Source organism: Ovis aries, chromosome 20, assembly GCF_016772045.2.
Source record: "Ovis aries strain OAR_USU_Benz2616 breed Rambouillet chromosome 20, ARS-UI_Ramb_v3.0, whole genome shotgun sequence".
Lineage (NCBI taxonomy): Eukaryota > Metazoa > Chordata > Mammalia > Artiodactyla > Bovidae > Ovis > Ovis aries.
The window spans coordinates 13,209,170-13,225,072 of NC_056073.1; the positions used below are offsets into that span (position 1 = coordinate 13,209,170).

At 51.9% G+C, this 15,903-nt stretch overlaps 1 protein-coding gene across 4 annotated transcripts in view; it reads right to left on the reverse strand.

Annotated features, from left to right (window-relative positions):
* KIF6 (kinesin family member 6) overlaps positions 1 to 15,903 on the reverse strand; it is a 428,173-nt gene that overhangs the window by 5,303 nt on the left and 406,967 nt on the right. For 2 of the 4 annotated variants that reach the window (XM_060403167.1, XM_012100599.5), the window contains 3 exons: positions 11,642 to 11,739; positions 3,711 to 3,800; positions 1,667 to 1,773 (listed from right to left, as the gene is read on the reverse strand). In XM_060403167.1, coding sequence (XP_060259150.1) covers positions 1,667 to 1,773; positions 3,711 to 3,800; positions 11,642 to 11,739 — 295 coding nt within the window. Of the gene's footprint in view, positions 1 to 1,666; positions 1,774 to 3,710; positions 3,801 to 11,641; positions 11,743 to 15,903 lie in introns of all 4 variants that reach the window. The other 2 variants (XM_042236762.2, XM_012100600.5) reach the window with 1 other exon arrangement.

A 15,903-nucleotide genomic window follows, 5' to 3' on the forward strand; every position in this document is an offset into this window, starting at 1 on the left:
CCTGTTTCCCACATCATAAATCTCCCTCCATTTTTTCTCCCCTTCCTGGGCCGTTCCTTTCAGTGTATAAACAAGTCCTTGTGACCCCCACGTGTCCTGTGCAGGCGGCCGTAAGTCCGGGCCATCCGGACCTTCCCAGGAAGGTACCTCCCTGAGAACCGCTGGCTCCTGGTCTTCTGTGGCCTGCACGACACTCTGTGGCTGGAGTGAGCTTTCCAAACCACTGGTCAGATGACATCACGCTATGGTTTCAGTTCTTCCCCGAGTTCCCACCATGCGCTCCTGGAGCAGAAGCCAAGCCCAGGAGGCCTGTGGGATCCTGCCCTCCTCTCTGGCTTGGCCCCCCGTCCCAGCCGTGCCAGTCTCTGTCCCACCCTGTGGCCAAGCTGAGTCCTTCCCCTCTGGGCTGGCCCTTGCTGCTCCTCCCAGAGTGAGTGGAACCCTGGCCCCCAGAGCCACATGGCTGCGTCACCCTCACTCTTAGGCCTCAGTTTTGAGTCTCCCCCTTCCCCTCTCCCAGATAAAGGCATCTCTCTGCGGATCTCTATGCATCACATATTCCAGCTGCTTCAGAGCTCTCATTGGCACCGAGGATAATCTTATGTCTCTGGGATGTGTTCACAGTCTCTCTCCCTCCTTCCAGCCTGTCAAGGGCTTCAGTCTTGTTCACTGATATGGCCCCAGCACTGGTACAGTGCCCAGCATACAGAAGGTGCCTAATAAACACAGTGCTCATTTACCGACTGGCTGTCTGGTATTGGTCTGTGTCTGATACGTATCATTTGGAGTATTTGGGGGATGACTGGGGCGGGGGGAGGGGGTGTGTGGCTTGGAGACTACTCAATCTGAATCCAAATTTTTCTAACCCTAACCCTAACCCTAACCCATCTGGTGCCTTGTGGCCGTGTGAAAGCAACGCTAAGCCAGACAAGTAGCCTTTGGATTACTGGAATGAGGCTAAGACTAAAAACAGGGCTGGGGTCAGGGGCCCCAGATGGAGGCTGGTCCCACGGGTCTCCAGGGAGAGGGAAGAAGTCCTGTCTGTGCAGGAAGGCAGGGGCCATGAGGAAGTGGGGGGAGGCCAGTGATGGAGGCCAGGCTGGGCCTTCTCTTTCTCTTTCTGTTTCAGCTCCTGACACACTGCATATTTCTTCTCTGACTGTTCCCATGTCCTCGGGCCTGGGCCTTCAAGTGGTGTTCACACCTACAACTCGCTGGCAAGAACCAGGCTCCAACAGGAGAGTAAGATTTCGAGCTGGGGGTTGAACAAGTTCCAAACCACTGGTCAGCCCTTCCTGTTTGGAGCAGGCAAACAGAGGGGAGCTGGCTCTGGGGACAGGCGACCAGACATCATCCTAAAGAGCTGGGGGTGGAGGGATGCTTTGCCAAGAGGGGCAGGCAGGGGCCCCCTGGGCTGGCCACCCCCTTGGCCCATCTCGGTGTGTCCGAGGCTGCCTTCTGGGGCTGTCTCCAGGAGGAGGCAGCGGTGGGCAATGCAGGAGGTGACCGCAAGGCCCTGCCTGAGGCTTTGGGAACCTGCGGAAGCTTCCTGTTTCCTCAGCTCCCTGTTGTTCCAGCTTTCCCCACGCAGCCCCTCCCCCCGCCCCAACCTAGGGCCTGACCATGACCTGGGCCCTGGAGGAGCTGCTGGGGAAGGGGCTCTTACCTGTCCTCTGCAGGATGTTCTGTCTGGCCTTGATGAAGGCCAGGATGTCGGAGTCTGTCTGGCTGTCCCCTGTGAGAGGGACGGACGACACTGGCCTCTCTGGGATGCTGGGGACAATGACACACCACACTTTACCACGCTTGACCTTTGGCCGTGGGATTCACCTTTCCAGGGCACTTTTCCATGCTCATGGCTGGATCCGCTCTCACCCCCGCTTCTCTGCAGCCCCTGCAGCAAGCCGCCTGCACCCACGCGAGGCACATGGCGCCTGGTCTTTTGGGTCAAACCCTTCGTGGCTTCTCATCAGCCTTGGGATGAAATTTGGACTCGTCCCTGTGTGATCTAGGCTGCTCACTGCACTCCAGCCACCCCGTTTCTCTGATAGACCAGGCTCCTCCCGGCCTCTGGTCTGGCCTGCTCTGTCCCCAGACCTTCACATGGCTGCAGGAGCTTTCAGCACCTCCTCCATCCCCTCACGCCCACCTCTCTCTGCCCCACCTCTAACTGACACAAACCAAGCCCATTCTAGGGTGGGCCTGCCTTCCTCAGCCCCCGGCTTAGGTGTCGTATCCTCTAGGACGTGACCCCACTGCACCCCCACCCCCACCCCCATGGGAGGTGAGCGCAAGGCCCTGCCTGAGGCTTTGGGAACCTGCAGAAGCTTCCTGCTTTCTCAGCTCCCTGTTGTTCCAGTTCCGCCCTGGCCTCCCCACCTTGGGCCTGACCATGATCTCGGCCCTGGAGGAGCTGCTTAGCTAACCCTTAGCTAGTTGTTCCTGAGACAGAGGTAACTCTTTCCCCTTCTCTCCTTAAAAACAGAACCATACACTATTTAGCCCAGCAAGTTGCCACCCTCAGAATACTACATTTCCCAGCCTTCTTTGCAGCTATGTGTGGTCAGGTGACCGGATTGTGGCCAATAAGATTTGGAAGACATGAGATTTCTTTTCCCCTTTAAAAAGGGACAGATGCAAGGCCCCTCTCCCTTCTCATTTTCCATCCAACCCCTAGACGTAAAATCCTCCTTGAGAAATTCAAACGAGGTGCTCTCCTGGCTCTGACAAGCATCCGTCCTCACACCTGTCACTCCAAACGACATGGACAGTATCCACTCCCTTGGGAGGTGGGGAGGATTGTATGTAGCAGAGGGTTGCTTATCGCCTCATGCAATATTTGGCGTTCTGACTGCAGCTCAGCGAGAAGAGCTAGAGCAGAGCTGGGGCAGGGAGGCGCGGGCTGCTCTGCAGTTGTGCCTTCCATCCAGAGTGGGGGTGTAGGGGTGGAGTGGGGGGTGATGGGGGGTGGAATTCACCCCTGGGCAGCCTGTGGAGAAGAACAGGGCCTGCCGGGTGAAGCAGGGCTCGTGGGTAGTCTAGTCAGAGGGCACTGGAGATACGTACTGGGGGTAGGGGCCACATTAGTTTTGCTCAGCCTGAGGCCAGGCCTATCAACTCCATCCCTTCCCACCTGGGGACTCTGCGTGGGGCTGGTGGGCTACATGGAACTGCCCCTGGGCTGGCTCCTGTTCCTTTAGTGGCCCCAGGTACATCAATTTACAAGGACACGTGGGCTTCCTGGGTGGCGCTAGTGGTAAAGAAGCCGCCTGCCAGGGCAGGAGACATAAGAGACGCAGGTTCCATCCCTGGGTCGGGAAGATCCCCCGGAAGGAGGGCATGGCAACCCACACCAGTATTCTTCGTGGAGAATCCCATGGACAGAGGAGCCTGTTGGGCTACAGTCCTTGGGGTCGCAGAGAGTCAGACTTGACTGAAGCGACTTAGCATGCATGCACGCACGTGAAGCAACTCCGCCTGCATGGGGCCCCGGTGACTCTGGGGACACTTCCTCAGCTCTGGGAGTTGGCATTTGTGAGAGATTCCAGGGAATTCCTGGGGTGCCAGGGTGGAGGCCTGCCCTGGGCTCCATCTGTGAGGCCACTGCACTGAGGGGCTGCTGGGGTTGAGAGAAGCCGACTGGTGGTTTCAGCCCACTGCACCCATGGCAGGGCTGTCGCGGGAGTCAGAGCGGGAAGAAGGCCACAGACCTGTCCTCCGTGGGGGCACCAGGGCTGCTCTGCTCCAGGCTGTGCAGGAGGGGGCCAGGCGAGGGCAGGATCCTCCTGGCATACACATCGCTGTAAAGACAGATCAGTAGGAGAAAAACGTATGGAAGGAGGTTTGCAGAGGAGAAATCTAGAGTTTATAGTTAGGAGCTGTATGGATTGATTGAGAGTTTGTGGCTCCCGAAAACTCGTATGTGGGAATTGATTCCCCAGCGTGATGGTATCTGGAGGTGGGGCCCTTGTAAGGTAACTTGTTTGGATGAGATTATGAGGGTGGAGTCCCCAGCATAGGATTGGTGCCCTTATAAGAAGAGGAAGAGAAAGAAACCAGAGCTGTCCCTCTGCCGTGTGTGGTTTCTCTTGTGGCGGCCCAATCTAACAGACGCCAAGACTCCTGTTACGGATGGTAGTCAGTCCGTTCAAGCTGCTATAACAGAATGCCATGGATGGGATGGCTTCGACTACAGGAATTTATTTCTCACTGTTCTGGAGGCTGGCGTTCTGAGGTCAAGGGGTCTGCAAGGTCAGGTCAAGACTGCCGAATTCTTGTGTCCTCACATGGTAGAGAGAGAGAGCTCTCTGGCCTCTTTTCATCAGGGCACAAATCCTCTTCATGAGAGCCCCGCCTTCATGACCTAAAGACTCATCTCCAAATACAATCACTTTGGAGGTCAGATGTCAACTTACGAATTTTTGGAGGACACATACAGTTTATAACATTCTGCCCCTGACCCCACTCCCCCCAGTTTTTGTCCTTCTCATGTGAAATACATTCGTTTCACTCCACCAGCCCCCGGCTTGTGCCAGCATCAATGCTAAATCTCATCCACTGAGGTATCATCTAAATCAGATATGGGTGAGACTCAAAGAAGGATTCATCCTAAGGCAAAAAATCCCTTGTTGGCTGTGAACCTGTGAGACCTGACAAGGTATGTGCTTCCAAAATGCAATGATGGGACAAAGCATAAGATAGACATTCCCACCCATTTTACCTTTTACCTTCCAAAAGGGAGAAAGAGGAGAGGGGAAGGGGGCGACAGGTCCCATGCAAACCCAAAGCCTACAATGCAAACGTCACGGGATCTCAAGGTTTGAAAGGTCTTGACCCTCTTTGGCTTGATGCTCTCTCTACCCTCCAGACCCACTAGGGGTGAAGGTCCTGTCTTCCAGACCCATGGGTGGAGGTCCTTCATGGTTCTGCTAGGCGGCCCCACCTGCACATCTTTGGGCAGAGGCTATCTGGCTTGTTGAAAGCAAGGCTATGAGCCCCACGCCCCCCCCCCCCCCCCCACCCCCGCCGCCTTTTGAAACAGACGAGGCAGTTGTGATGATCTGGGAATTGCCTCTGTGCTCATTCTTTCCTTGACCTAAAGGCTACTGCCCATTCACATCGGGTTAGCTCTATAGTCTGTCCTGTGAGATCGGAGAGGTCCACCAGCCTTCCTTTCTTCCTCTCATCTCCTCCCCTTCAGTTCAGTCTCACGGTTTTCCCTCTAGGAAGGCTGATGAAGCCTGGAATCCACACCCACACTGGCCTCCCAGCGTTCTCTTCTGAAACATTTCTTCGGTTTTTGCAATATGAATAGGCTGAGAATTTTCCAAATCTTTACCTTCTAGTTCCTTTTTGCTTAATAATTCCATCTTCAAATCATTTCTCTCTTCTTCGAGCTCAGCAGTCAGAAAGGGCCAGGGCCTCTCCTGCAACTCTTTGCTTAGAGATCTCCTCAGCTAAACATCTGGTTTTATCACTTGCAAATTATTCCTTCTACAAGAGGCCAGAACGTGAATGTAGTTCAGTCAAGTTCTTTGCCACTTTAGAACAAGATCACCTTTTCTTCAGTGTTCAGTAGCATGCTCCTCGTTTCTGAGACCTCACCAGAATGGTCTTTACCATCCTTATTCCTAACATTCTCTATATGGTTATTTTTTATTCTTTCAGAAGATGGACATGTTCTCCTCAGCTCTCCTCTTTCCTATCTTTCTTTCTTTCTTCCTTCCTATTTTTTTTTTTTTTCTTGGCTGCACTCCATCATCATTTGGGTGCTCGGGCTTAGTTGCCCCACAACATGGGGAATCTTAGTTCCCAGACCAGGGATCGAACCCACATCCCCTGCATTGGAAGGCAGATTTTTAACCACTGGACCACCAGCAAAGTCCCTCCTCTTTCCTTTCTGAGCCCTCACCAGAACTGCCTTTAAAAGTCCATTCGTGAGGATCTTAGTGTCTTACAGCACGAGCTTCCAAACTCTTCCAAGCTTCTACTCATGACTTGCTTCCAAAGCTGCTGCTGCATTTCTAGGTATTTGTTACGGTAACACCCTACGTCTTGTACTAATTTCTGACCGAGTCAGTTTGGGCTGCTATAGCAAAGTACCATAGACCAAATGGCTGGTAAACAATGGAAATTCATCATTTCTCTTGGCTTTGGGGCTGCGTGTCCGAGGTCAGGTGCTGGCATGGTTGTGTTCTGGTGAGAGCCTTCTTCTGGGTTTCAGACTGCTGACTTCTTGTGCTTTCACGAGGTAGAAAGAGAGAGAGAGAGAGCTAGTTCTCTGAACCTTTTTCTTTTTAAGATTTTTTTTTTTTGATGTGGACCAGTTTAAAAGTCTTTATTGGTTACAATAGTGTTTCTGCTTTATGTTTGGTTTCTGGGTCCCAAGGCATTTGGGATCCTAGCTCCTTGACGAGGGGTCGAACCCACGCAGCCTGCGTTGGAAGGCCAGGTCCTAAGCACCAGACCAGGAGGGAAGTCCCTGGACTCCTCTTACAAGGCATAATCCCATTTTTGAGGGCCTCACCCTCATGACCAAATTACCTCCCAAAGGCCCCATCTCTTAATGCCATCTCACTGGGGATTAGCGTGTGATATGAATTTGGCGGGGGCACAAACATTCAGTCTATAATCGATGTTTACTCGTTAATTCTCATTGTCAGAGCATTGCATGTACCGCTGTGGATGCTGAACAAAGGCAACAATGATCACAGCTGTCATTTACAGACACCGGCTACACACAGGTCCTGGGAGGGCGCTCGGCAAACATCACCCCACTTAATCCTCTCGATAGCCTCCTCATCCCCATTATATAGTTGAGAAAAGCTGAGGCTTAGGAAGGTTAAAGAGATTCTAAAAGTTACCCAGCTGGTAAGTGGCAGTATCTGGATTTAATCACAACTCCGTGAAGCTTCAGAACTTGAGCTTTATTTTCATTTTTGGCTGTGCTGGGCCTTCGTTGCTGTGTGTGGGCTTTCTCTAGTTGGGGTGAGCGGGGGCTCCTCTCCGGGTGTGGTACTCAGGCTTCTCATCGCAGTGGCTTCTTTGCTATGGAGCACTCGGCTCCAGGCAGGAGGGCTCGGCCAGCAGTCGTGGTTCCCAGGCTCTAGACTACAGGCTCAGTAGTTGTGGCACACGGGCTTAGTTGCCCTGCAGCACATGGGACCTTCCCGGCCTGGGGAACGAACCAGTGTCTCCTGCATTGGCAGGTGGAGTCCCAGCCACTTGTGCTTTATTAACCAGAATCAACTCTGGCATTCTGAGGACACATGTGAGACACACGGCTTGTTCCTGGCCACGTGGACCATCCTGGATGGCCCTGATTGACCGGCTCTGTGCTCCCTGAGTCAGGAGTCAGAGCCAGCAGCTCCTCAGATGCAGCTCTGCACGTTTAATGGATGCGGGCTCCTTGCCTTGGACCCTGGTTGGGAGACAGTGGAAACCAGCAGCACCCCAAGGAGGTGAAGAGATAAGCTGTCCGGAATGGCAGTGACGTGACAGATCCCCTCCCTTGCTTAACGACGTCCTGCCTAGACCACAGAGTCAGAGCAGAATGAGGCCTGCAGAGTCACCTGGCCATCGCCCTCCTTTTCCCGATGGGGACTCGCAGGATGATTGGCAGTAGGGTTAGAGACAGGGCCTCTGGCTTTGCCCAGCCCACGTCATCAGCCCCAGGCTCTCCATGGGCCCGACAAGCTGCTGTTCCAGCCTTGAGAACTGCTTCCTCCCCAGCTCCAGCCTTCTCCCTTCTCCCGTCTCAGCCAGCGGCAGGGTCTCTTACCCTGGGCCTGCATCTACTGGCTCAGGACTGTGGGTCTTACAAACAGGAAAGGAAACAGAGCCTAGGATTCTTTTTCACCCCCAGCATCTCAGAGACTCTGCACTGAGTCTGAGAGAGCGGGGTGTCTGTGCTGTTTGGCCAGGGCTGGTGCAGGACCAGAGGTGGCCGCAAGGTGGCAGGCTCTGCACGCCTTTCTTTGGAGGACAGAGGCCGGCTTCCAGAGCTCCTTAACAGTATCTGGGTGCAGCCTCAACACGGGAGGGAGAAAGGGCTTTCCATCCTGCAGGTGCTGCGATGACACCAGGCCGAGGTCAGTTTGGAGACTGTAGCAAGTCTTGCAAGATCCAGCCATTGGCACGCAAATGGCTCAGGAACTCAGTGGTTTCCCAGATGAGATCCTGGAGAATGCTCACAGGTGCCAGCTGCTGAGAGTTGGGGGTGGGCGCAAGAGAGCAGAGCTGGACCTGGCAGGGTAGAGGGCGTGACCACACCAGAGCAGAGGGGGCATCCAGCATCCTCTGTGGGGGCCCAACCGCCCAGCCCATTTCCTCCAGCAACTCATGCAGGAGGATGGTGCAGTATGGAGGCCACAGCTTCAGGATGGGGGTGGGGGGCTGTGGGGTGGTGGGGAGGGGGATGGGGGTGGGTGGAGGGGAAGGACTCTTCCAGTCCCGAGGCTTCAGGAGCGTCCCAGGATGCCACAGCCTCTGAACCCTCAGGGTCATACCACAGTGACCTTTGTCCTCTCTCCTGACCCTCTAGCCTTTGACAGTGAATTCATTTCTCACGCAGATGTGCCTTCTTGGAGAGACAGCAGGCCAGCCATCAGAGCTGATTATCTCTTTCTTCATAAGGATTAATTAGTATTATTAATAATGATCAGGCCTCCTGGGTTGCCCATCAGAGTGCTGTGAATTTAGTGTGATTGGTCCCTGGGGAAGGGATGAAGTCAGGCTTCTGTCAGAGCCTGAGAAGCAGAGGACCAGCCCCTGGGCTGCGGAGGGCCCATCGGGAGGAGCGGCTTCTCTGGGGCTCCGGGGAGACCAGCAGCTGGACTCCCGCTTTCCCGCTCCGGCAGCTTTCAACACTGAAAGCTGGGACACTCGTCTGTTCGCGGAAGGATAGTGACAGAGGGACCCAGGCACAGCTTATGGATGAGACAAGGGCATCCCAAAGAGGGATGCTGGCTTGCCCAAGGGCCCATAGCTCAGGAGAGCAACCTGGGTGAAAGTTTAAACTGACGGGACCCCTTGCAGGGAACCCATGGTGAGCTTTGAGATCCAAGGCTCTGAACCTCAAGGTTTAGGATCCATGGTAAGCACACCCAGGGATCACTTTGGGATGGGTGTGTGCATACTCAGTTGCTTCAGTCGTGTCTGACTCCTTGCGACCCCATGGACTGTAGCCTGTCAGGCTCCTCTGTCCATGGGATTCTCCCGGCAAGAATACTGGAGTGGGTTGCCATGTCCTCCAGGGGATCTTCCCCACCCAGGGATCGAACCTGGGTCTCTTACCTTTCCTGCACTGGCAGGTGGGTTCTTTACCACTTGCGCAACCTGGGAAGCCCTACACTTGGGATACCCAAGGAATATCCTGGAAGGCCAAGGCCAGATGGGCCATTCTTCTCAGACAAGGCAGAGGCAGGGGGAGGGTTTGAACAGTTTCCCGAGGAGATCCTAGGAGGCTTGCCCAGAGGCCGGGTCGTAGACCCAGTCCAGGGTGGACACTCCCTTAGAGGAGCTGGCAGTGGATGGACACAGGGACAAGCAACGGCGAGTTGCCTGGGTGGAGGGGGAGGAGGGGCAGAAGCATCGGGAGGAAGACGAGAAGAGGGGGGAAAAGAGTGTAGGATGGGGGAGGTCAGGGAAGGCGAGAAAGGGAGGGGAGGAAGGGGAGGAAGGGAGGGAAGCAGTGAGCAGGAGGGAGGAGGCAGGGGGCAGTGGGAAGGACAAACAGCTGCCAACATGGAGCCTGGAGTAGGGCTGAAACTGCAGCTCTTTCCACTGTTGTTTGTTTGGTTTTTTGTTTTTGGCCACAGCTCTTGTTAATCTCAGAATTCAGAGCATCACAGCAGTGAATGACGTTGCTGTTTCTCCATATCCTCGCCGGCGTTTGGTGGTATCTGCTTTATACATTTTATTCCAGCCATCCTCTCAGGTGTGCAGCGGTATCTGCTTGTTGCTTTCATTATAATTTGCAAGGATCTATGATGCATCCTGTCATACACTTATTTGCCATCTGTATATCTTCTTTGGTGAGTGGCTGTTCAGATCTTTTGCTGACATATATATATATATATATATATGTCATATACATATATATATATAGATATCAAACATTTTCTCCTAGTCTGTAGTTTATCTTTTCATTCTCTTAACACTCTTTCATAGAGCAGCACTTTTTCATATTTATAAGGTCAAACTTCTCAATTTTTTTTTCTGTTGTGGGATCTAAACTGCCTTTTAAAACACCAGGGTAACCAAAGAAGACACACCTTGCTGGCTATTAGCCTGGGGCTTAAGAACTCACAGTGGCCCAGGTTTCCTAAAGCTGGAATACAAGCCAAAGTGCTGGCCCTGAGGACCAGCTTAGGGGGTGTGAAGTCCAGAGAAAATGTCAGCGAGGTGGTGGACGGCTCACTGGTTGGCTGCTTTAAGAACAGGTTTAAATTTTTAAAAAATAAAAAAAAAATTTTTTTTTGGCCACACCACTCAGCATGCGGTATCTTAGTTCCCTAAACATGGGGTATTGAACCCATACCCCCTAAAGTATAGAAGCCTGGTGTCTTAACCACTGGAGCAGGGAAAGCCCAGGTGTAGGTTTGGATTTAAAGAGAAGTTGCAAAGCTAGTACAGAGTCCCCACGTACCCCACTTCCCCTTCCCTTACTGTATAACCTCACATTCAAGTGAGGCACATTTGTTGCAATGCTGACACACTGATATTAACTACAGCCCTCTTGTTTGGATTTTCTGACTTGCCCCCATCTAGTCCCCAGCCAGGGCAGCACACTCCATCTGGCCATCACATCTCCCCGGGCTCCTCTTGTCTGGGACGGTTTCTCAGAATTTTCTTGCCTTCGATGCCCTTGGGCAGGTATTTTGTTGAATGCCCCTCCACGGGGACTCGTCTGACCTTTTCCTCATGATTCAATGGGCATTATGGGTTTTTGAAAAGAAGACCAGGAGGCAAAGTGCCGTTCTCTTCACAGCGCTGAGGACACTGTCCGGCAACCCCATTCCTACCCCCTTTAAAAAGCTCTATTTCACATTCTAGCGTGAGAGCTTGGCTCCCGTTCAGACCCAGTCAAGGATCGGGCCCTGGTGGCAGAGGTCGAGGCCCTGCTCCTGCTGGCCTGTCCATGGCGCTAGCCGGCCTGTCTGAGGGATGGAGGCTGCACGAGGCAGGTGTCGTCTCCACCAGCTGCTCTGCACCCCCTCCTGCGCCTGGGCAAAGGCACAGTCATCTGCCAGAGCTCCCTGGGTCGTGGCAGGCCGACTCCCCGCTGCCTTCCGCCAACACCCCCCCCAGGTCACCCCTCCTTCTCCCCTCTGCCGATCGTTACTTCCTACCCCGGGGTGGGGGGTGGGGACTGTGTCCACGGTCTGGCCAGGTTGCTCTTCTTGTCACTGTGGCAGCAGGTGCCCTGGCTGTCGGAGCCAGAGGGGCAGGCCTGGGGGTGGGGAGGTTCTCCCACAAGCCTTGGTGAGAGCCACTGGCTTGAGTACCTCCAACTAATTTAACAGTACGAGTCACTCGTTTTCCTGGGTCACGCAGCCTACAGAGAGACTTTTAGAGCAGCAAGACTGGGTTGGGCAAGAGAGGTAGGGCATCCCAAACTATTTCAGGGTTCTCCCCTTACCTTTTGTTAGAGAGAAGCTGGGACCTTTCATGCTGGGCTTCTGACATCTGGGGAAAGGGCTTCACGTGATTCGATGGAGTCACTGCTGGGGAGCTCACCTGCTGGTCCGGGAGAAAGTTGCGCAGTGTAAGTGTGAATCTAATGGCATGGGAAACTGTCTTTGATGTATTTCTCAAGGGGAAAGAACTAGCTATAAAAGTTGGAATATACAACATGTATGGGGAAAAAGCTAGATCTAGGTGTGGGCATGGAGCATGCTGATGGGCGTGGAAGCATGCTCTCTGGATAGCAGGCTAAGGGGTGATGTTGGATTCATTCTGTGTGCTTTTCTCTGTTTTCTGAGTTCTCCAAATTGAGCCTGCATAACTTTTTAAAAAATACAATTTTAAACAATTATTTATTTTTGGCTGTGCTGGATCTTCTTTACTGCCAGGGCCTTTTCTCCAGCCGCGGGGCGCAGGCTTCTCACTGCGCTGGCCTCTCTTGTTGCGGAGCACAGGCTCTGTCTGGGGCACGAGGGCTTCGAGAGCTGTGGCTTCCGGGCTCTGGAGCACACAGCCTGTGTTACTTCCCGAAGCTAAGAAAAGATGTGTCTACAATGTGATCTGACAGTGCTCCAGAAGTCCTTTCAGCTTTGCCTTCCCTTGTCGCAAAGAGATGCAAGAAGAGATAAGAAAGCCTTCTTCAGCGATCAATGCAAAGAAATAGAGGAAAACAACAGAATGGGAAAGACTAGAGATCTCTTCAAGAAAATTAGAGATACCAAGGGAACATTTCATGCAAAGATGGGCTCGATAAAGGACAGAAATGGTATGGACCTAACAGAAGCAGAAGATATTAAGAAGAGGTGGCAAGAATACACAGAAGAACAGTACAAAAAGGATCTTCATGACCCAGATAATCACGATGGTGTGATCACTCATCTAGAGCCAGACATCCTGGAATGTGAAGTCAAGTGGGCCTTAGAAAGCACCACTATGAACAAAGATAGTGGAGGTGATGGAATTCCAGTGGAGCTATTTCAAATCCTGAAAGATGATGCTGTGAAAGTGTTGCACTCAATATGCCAGCAAATTTGGAAAACTCAGCAGTGGCCACAGGACTGGAAAAGGTCAGTTTTCATTCCAATCCCAAAGAAAGGCAATGCCAAAGAATGCTCAAACTACCGCACAATTGCACTCATCTCATACGCTAGTAAAGTAATGCTCAAAATTCTCCAAGCCAGGCTTCAGCAATACGTGAACCATGAACTTCCAGATGTTCAAGCTGGTTTTAGAAAAGGCAGAGGAACCAGAGATCAAATTGCCAACATCCACTGGATCATCGAAAAAGCAAGAGAGTTCCAGAAAAACATCTATTTCTGCTTTATTGACTATGCCAAAGCCTTTGACTGTGTGGATCACAATAAACTGTGGAAAATTCTGAAAGAGATGGGAATACCAGACCACCTAACCTGCCTCTTGAGAAATCTGTATGTAGGCCAGGAAGCAACAGTTAGAACTGGACATGGAACAACAGACTGGTTCCAAATAGGAAAAGGAGTATGTCAAGGCTGTATATTGTCACCCTGCTTATTTAACTTATATGCAGAGTACATCATGAGAAATGCTGGACTGGAAGAAACACAAGCTGGAATCAAGATTGCCGGGAGAAATATCAATAACCTCAGATATGCAGATTACACCACCCTTATGGCAGAAAGTGAAGAGGAACTAAAAAGCTTCTTGATGAAAGTGAAAGAGAAAAGTGAAAAAGTTGGCTTAAAGCTCAACATTCAGAAAACGAAGATCATGGCATCCAGTCCCATCACTCCATGGGAAATAGATGGAGAAACAGTGGAAATAGTGTCAGACTTTATTTTTTGGGGCTCCAAAATCACTGCAGATGGTGACTGCAGCCATGAAATTAAAAGGCACTTACTCGTTGGAGGAAAAGTTATGACCAACCTAGATAGCATATTCAAAAGCAGAGACATTACTTTGCCGACTAAGGTCCGTCTAGTCAAGGCTATGGTTTTTCCAGTAGTCATGTATGGATGTGAGAGTTGGACTGTGAAGAAGGCTGAGCACCGAAGAATTGATGCTTTTCAACTGTGGTGTTGGAGAAGACTCTTGAGAGTCCCTTGGGCTGCAAGGAGATCCAACCAGTTCATTTTAAAGGAGATCAACCCGGGGATTTCTTTGGAAGGAATGATGCTAAAGCTGAAATTCCAGTACTTTGGCCACCTCATGAGAAGAGTTGACTCATTGGAGAAGACTTTGATGCTGGGAGGGATTGGAGGCAGGAGGAGAAGGGGACGACCGAGGATGAGATGGCTGGATGGCATTACTGACTCAATGGACGCGACTCTGAGTGAACTCCGGGAGTTGGTGATGGACAGGGAGGCCTGGTGTGCTGCCATTCATGGGGTCGCAAAGAGTCGGACATGACTGAGCGACTGAACTGAACTGAACTGAACTGAAGTGAGAGTCAGGGGTGATGCACTCAGCACTGTATGTGGGGGCAGCCGGGCCAGGGTCCTAGAGACCTTGTGTGTCTCCACACAGATCTCCGGAGCAGCAATTAAACCTCAGCTGACCCAAGTCTTAGCAGAACGCCCCCCCGATTCTCCCAGAACAGGAGGGCGTGGGAGGCTGGTGGGCAGCTGCTGCCAGGCCACTTCCCCTGTGCCTCGCCGTCTCGCTCGGAGACCGTTGAGGGGCAGCTTCTCATCACCTCCCACATTCTGATGAGGCTTACGGCTTCCTGCCCGTCCTACTCAGGCTTCTTCCTCAGGCTATGAAAAGGTGTCGTGGCTGCATGGAGCTCACTCCCCAGCTACACGAGACCCATTGCCCCTGCTGTGGTCACCTGGTCCCTTCTGCTTCTGGGACCTCCTGCAGGGTGGAAGGCCCCTGCAGCGACACCGTGGCTACCCTGGCCTTCACTGACCACGTGAGTAATAAACGGTCTGAAGCCACCAGCCTCGACGGGACTCTTCCTGGGTCACACAGAATGACCTACACAACTGTCCCGCGGCCAGATGCCCATGGGCACCAGCAGGGGCTAACGGCCTCACCCACTGATGCCCTCACGAGGGAGGCTTCCTAACTAGAGAACAGGCAGAACCCAAGGGGTACTGTGAGTGTGACCGGGAACCAGGGATATCTTTATCCTTCCTAACTTCCACCTGAAATTTAACATTTCTTTCAGTGATTAAATGTCGACAACAAACCACAGTAGTATGGGTGGTACAAGTGACTCTGTAACCAGCAGAGATTACGGTTATTTTCAGATCACATTACAGTTGGTGCAGAACTCTTGAAATATCTGTGTTCTACTTTGAAATTTTGGTAAGTATGGAACACTCCCCCAGATCTTACTAATTTGTGCATTTGTAAAACACTATACATACTGTTATACCATAACTTTGCTGTTAAAATATTGCAATAACTGTACTTCCATCTCATTGGTTTTATTTGTCATTTTGTGTATTTAATTTTATCCAAATAGGCTTCTGCACTGTCTGGTCACAGGTGGCAGTAACATACGGGTTATGGCTTGGTTGTGTCTTTGGGAAAATATCTTCCGCGCCTCTCAGCTTCCTCATCCTTAAAATGAAGTGAGCAGCCTGTGAGATGACCTTGAAGGGTTCTACCAGCCCCACGAGAGGTAGGATTATGTGTCTGTCATCTCCTTTGTTCCACACACCTGAGGGGAGGTCACATGGGGGCGGTTGGAACTGGGGGTTTGTACTAACATTTCTTAACAGGTTATTCTAGCCTTTATGATATCATAGAGTACTTCTAGGAATTTGTCTAGGAAATATGCAAAAACGTTTCTTCAAATACGTTTCCAGGGAACCAGTCCCCAAACAACCTAAACATTAAACAACAGGAGATTAAATATATTAAAACAGATCCATATGCTTGAACAGCGAGGGCCTTGGAATGATGTCATGGAATAATAACATGGAAGAGGTGGCAGGCTGGACAAGTAGGTAGAAACAAAGGCATCTGTAATACTCCGAGACTAATATGGGCATTTCCCTGGTGGTCCAGTGGTTAAGAATTCGCCTTGCAGTGCAGGGTACACGGGTTCAATCCCTGGCCAGGGAACTAAGATCCCATGTGCCGTGGAGAAACTAAACCCATGCGCTATAGCTACTGAACCTGTGCAGCACAACTAGAGAGTCCGTGTGCAGCAGCCAAGACCCCTCGGGTTGCAATTAAGACCCGGCACAGCCAAATAAATACATTCATATTTAAAAAGAAGGAAGATTT